At 38.2% G+C, this 5,270-nt stretch overlaps 1 protein-coding gene across 1 annotated transcript in view; it reads right to left on the bottom strand.

Moving 5' to 3' along the window:
• Positions 1-231: 231 nt before the first annotated feature.
• LOC138036937 (5'-3' DNA helicase ZGRF1-like) overlaps positions 232-5,270 on the bottom strand; it is a gene marked incomplete at its 3' end in the record, with an annotated part of 19,679 nt that continues 14,640 nt past the window's right edge. The window contains exons 9-10 of the mRNA XM_068882965.1: positions 2,195-2,406; positions 232-549 (exon numbers count right to left, since the gene is read on the bottom strand). Of these exons, the coding sequence (XP_068739066.1) occupies positions 232-549; positions 2,195-2,406 (530 nt within the window). The remainder of the gene's footprint in view (positions 550-2,194; positions 2,407-5,270) is intronic.

Genomic DNA, 5,270 nt, shown 5'->3' with positions numbered 1-5,270 from the left:
ACTTCAAGGAGTAGCACGAACCCTAAGTACAAACCCCCACCTATTGAAAGACAGGTAGCAACTATCCTGCATCCCTGCAGAACTAAACTGCGATGGCACTAAAGGTAGCTGCACAAAATTACAGTTGTCTTATCCACTTGGTTGACCTGGTGGTATAAACATCAATAGCTTAGGGCCATAAGAGGGTAATCACATAAACTGTACATATAAAAGACCAGTCCATGCACTCACCTCTCCAGAGATGGCCTCAGCCATAGAACTCAGTGCTTTGAGGGGCTTGAGAACACGAGACTCCTGTCCCACATGAGACCATACATGATGATTCTTGGACAAGTTACGCGTTAACCCCACTCCCCTGAAATCAATGCGCTGACATGAATCGATTTCCAAAGAATAATCCTTGTGTTTGTCACCACCATTTTTATCAACAGTAGGTCTTCCATTCCCACTTTTGGCAGTTGCTTTGAAATGGATGGCAGTGGACCGTGCTTCGTTCTCAGGGTCATCCTGACCTTCAGTTGGATTAGAGAGTAAGGGAGCTCTTCTGCACTGTAAACAACAATAATAATTTTTATTACAATCCAAGGTAAATAAACTTCACAAACAAAACTAATGCCAGCTTCAAATGCATCTTTCATAGACCTTGTGGCAGTTTTCCTTTTGGCATCACCACAATGATCCGTTACCCTGTACTATCACTACGTGCATCTTAAGGACGGTGCCTATACTATTGTTATTGCGCATACGTTCTGTGCAGCTCGAGATACTTGAATTTCCTATCGGTGATGCTTACTAATACAGGGATATTTTTGTGTGGTTTAAAACTATCCGGAGAAAGTAGATCTTTGTAAGTACTCTTGGTATCCAAAAAGAAAATTGGGGGATAACCATGCATTTTTGAATGATAATTAAGCTTAAATTTGAGAAAGAACGCCATAAATTGTTTTGTACTTTAAAGCTTTTTACAAATATTCTTCATGAATTATCTTTGAAAAAGGCGTGGTTAACCCCAATTTTCTTTTTGGATTTCAATAACACTTGTTAAGATCTAATTAGTAGGCACCGTCCTTAAACACAAAACAATAATTAATACTGTATCTGACATATCAGACTGACACACACGCACTGACACAGAACCAATCTCATCTCCAGAGTCTGCTTTTCTTTTGGTCAGCACCAAGAACACGGACTCGCAGATTTCAGGCTCATCTGCGCACGCTCAGAAATTTTAAACAACAGTGCTTGGTTGTCAACAGTTACAAAAATGGACCTTCACTACCACTGCGTATAAATTGGAAGTGGCCAGAGTCTGTGTTCTTGGTGCTGACCAAAAGAAAAGTGGACTCTGGGGATGAGATTGACACAGAACATGTGCACTTTCTAACACTTTCACACTTAGCCATAAAAGATGTGTGCTGTATTATTTTATAAAATAATAATAGGGTAGTACGCGCACTCTCATTGGTCAATAGCTGTGTTTAGATGACAGTATGTAAACACGACTGTGACATCACATGACTTTTGATTGGTTACATGTATGTGTTGTCAGACGTGCTCATTTTGATTTGCTGGTAGGAAATATGAGCGTGTGTATCAAGAAAATCCGTTTCAATCAAGAAGTAAAAAAAAAAACAGCATTTCCTTCACTTGCCGAAATTATTTTTGAGGAATATTTTATAAAAGTGATAGAGGACTTTTTTCTGTGTTTACATAGCCCCATCTTAACACTCAGGAAGTTGCGAGAATTCAAGACAGTTATGCAAACCCTCAACTGTGTCTCAGGTTTGCATAACTGTCTCAAATTCTTTCAACTCCCCCATCATGTTTAGATGAGGCTATGTAAACAGAGAAAAAGTCCGCTATTACTTTAAAATAATAAAATGCACAAATGATCCAAGATCGGACATGTTGTTTTTGAGCACTTAGATTAAATTATTTTACCCTCAGTTAAGACTAGAGGCATCACAAAATTTTAAAATTTACTGCAAGCACATGATGCAATGCTTACACCAATATGGTACACCATGAATATCCCACTTGTAATAGACACTCACTTGAAAAATGAAAGCCTCCTTATTTTTCACTACCGGTATATCACAAAAGCATTGAAGCTTACCAAAGTACCCGCAAATTAGCATTCAATTAATACAGTATTGTTAGCATAATCAAATAATCACAAACATCAAGAGCTCACCAGCTGTGGAACTCTTTGAACAAAACCAGTCTGCGTCTGGGGGCACATCTGCTCTGGCACTTGGATACTATTTATATTTCCTTCTGTTGATGACAAAGCTATGCTGTAACTGGTAGGAAATCCCTCTACCATGAGTGAGCAAGGAGAAACTTGATTTGAGTCTTGCCACTCATTTAGGCCAAACAACGGAGCTTTCTGAGCACTTGATGATGCTAAATCAGAAAAAAATAACACAAAAACATAATATTATATGGGAAGGAAGGGAAATGAGGATGATTTTACTTTTGATAGGACTAAGAGGGCAACAAATTGTCAGAGCTCCAGCATTTAAAATTATTGTTTATAGAGGATGTAAATTTTCTAAATAACTTCAAAAGAAATTTACGATTTTCAACACAAAATTGTCACAGATCACCAAGAACTAACAGAGCAGAAATAACTGGGAAAAGGAAAAAATCTTCATTGGGAGACTGGACAGTGTGGAAAAACTTGCAAATTGGAAAGGTTATACATGTACGAAAATAATTAAATACATGCACGTTTATTTTTGTCCACATGCGTGTAGTATTACCCAAACCAAAATAAGTTGCAAATGAATTGAATTGCTTGCTCAAGTTCTTATGTGTATTGAAGAGACATATCCCTAAAAGATGCATAATTATATTGGGTCTTACACACAACACTGCTTTGAAGTATGAAAGTGAGAAGAAACTTGATGAGAAAGGCTTATACTAGAGGTCTTCTCTTATTTTTGTACCAGCCTTTGCCAGCAGTTATCAATTGCGGCGGACGTGTTCTTGCTAGCTCCTTTAGATGAAATTGAAAGCTTGTAAAATAATGTAATCAACGAAGGCTGCTTGGCTTTCATTCGCTTAAATAACATGGGAAAAGAAGACGCCCGAGCCGATAGTCGCAAACGGTTAAGGGAAAGCGGCTCACAGACTGACGGGGAAGATGCGTTCGACGAAGCCGACGGCCATTGTCGTGGCAAACTAGATGAAGTCAGTGAAAAGCTTGACAAAGTGCTAACAAGACTCGGCGAGTTAGAGGCTATGCAAGGTAGAGTGGTAGAATTGGAAAAAGAAAACAAAAGTTTACAAGAAAGCCTGAACATCGCTCAAAAAGACATCGTCGACCTGAATTTGTCTTCAACCGCCACGTGTGCAACACTGGAAACCCACGCAAAGAATCTGGAAGACCTCAATGCTAAAATAAAACATCTTGAATGCCGCAACATCAAGTTAGAAGCATACACAAGACGTGAAAATTTAAAAGTGTTTAATGTGCCAGAAGGAAGAGGTGAGTCAACTTCTGCTGAAGATCAATTAAAAAAAGTGATGCGCGATAAACTTAAGATCCCAGAGGAAGATATCGAACAAATCCGTTTCGAACGCGTTCACCGCATCCCTACTAAGAAGAATACTAGTCGAGGACAGAACTCCAAACCTAGGCCTATTATAGCTAAATTCAGCTTCTTTAAAGACAAGGAGTATGTTTGGTCTTTTGTTAAAAACTTGAAAAACACCAACATTTCAATTGCGAATGATTTCCCCTGGGAAATTGATGAAATACAGAAAACGTTATATCCCATCTTGAAAAAGGCCAAACAGAGAAAGCAAACAGCCTATTTCAAAGTTGATAAGCTAATTATAAACGGGCAAATCTACAGAGGTGAAGAAACAACCAATCTCCCATACTACGGTCTCATTATGGACACAAGAAACAGCGGAAACCAAAGCCAAAGCGGTCACAGCGCGACAGCACATCTATAGTTTAATTTAGTTTAAGGTTTATGTGTGTAATAAGTGTTAAACTACTTAACCCTTCTTGTTTAATTAGAAATGTGAATGCACGGGAAACTTCTTACTTCATACGTTACTGTATGTTTTTTTGTAGATTAATAATTTGTTTTAGGCGAATATTATCGGTTTATGTGCATTATATTTTCTTGCACTCTGCTATACCATCGTTTTCATTTTCGTTTTATATGACTTCTTCTATAATATCACTTCCCCGATTCAGCTACAATGACCGATCATTCTCTTAATCTACTATCTCTCAATGCGAGGGGACTAAGCAATTTCAGAAAAAGGCGAACAATTTTCACGTGGTGTCGAAAACGAAACTCGGATATAATATTCCTGCAAGAAACTCATTCGACATTGTCAACACAGTTAAAATGGAAAAACGAATGGGGTGCAGAACTTATTTGCTCCCATGGGAGCTCAAACTCTCGAGGTGTTGCAATCTTGATCAAAAAAGGTCTTGACTGCGTTATTCACTCTCAGATTGTAGATACATCGGGGAGGTATATCGTTCTTAAAGCCGCTATCAAAGATAAAATGTATGTTCTTGTAAACATTTATGCACCAAACAAAGACGAAGACATCATTAAATTCCTCAAAAATGTGTTAACTAAGCTGCAGACCGAAAATTTAGATTCAGAAGAAAATATTGTGATTGGAGGTGATTTCAATTGTCCTCTGAATCCTATACTGGACAAAAAAGGTGGCATAATGACACCTAGGAAATCTGTGATAAATTCCATCAATGATGTCCAAAGTCAATTAGATCTTGTAGATATATGGAGAGTTAAAAACCCACAAACTAAAAGTTTTACCTGGAGTCAACAATTTCCGCCTATATTTTGTCGCCTGGATTATTGGTTGATCTCTAACAATTTACACGACTGGGTCAAAGCCACAAATATAATCCCCGCCATCAGAACTGACCATTCTGCTATCTATTTAGAATTTGGGAACGTGGACAAAGAGGCTAAGGGTCCTGGGTTCTGGAAGATGAACACCTCCATATTGGAGGATGATGAGTACATTGATGACCTTACAAAAATGGTACCAATTTGGATCACGGAAGGCCGAAAAGAACTTTCAGACCACCGTAACATTTGGGACTGGATAAAATATAACATAAGAGCTCATGCTATAAAATATTCCAAAACGAAGGCAAAGGAGAGAAACGAAAGAGGATCAAAACTTGAAAAAGAATATACTGAAGCGAAACAGGTTTTCGAAACGAACCCCAATGATTCGAATGGCGACAATTTAAATGCGGCTAA

Source organism: Montipora capricornis, unplaced genomic scaffold, assembly GCF_036669925.1.
Source record: "Montipora capricornis isolate CH-2021 unplaced genomic scaffold, ASM3666992v2 scaffold_79, whole genome shotgun sequence".
In the NCBI taxonomy this organism is placed as follows: Eukaryota; Metazoa; Cnidaria; class Anthozoa; order Scleractinia; family Acroporidae; genus Montipora; species Montipora capricornis.
The sequence above is the reverse complement of the archived record's forward strand: the minus strand, read 5'-3'. Positions and strand labels throughout refer to the sequence as shown.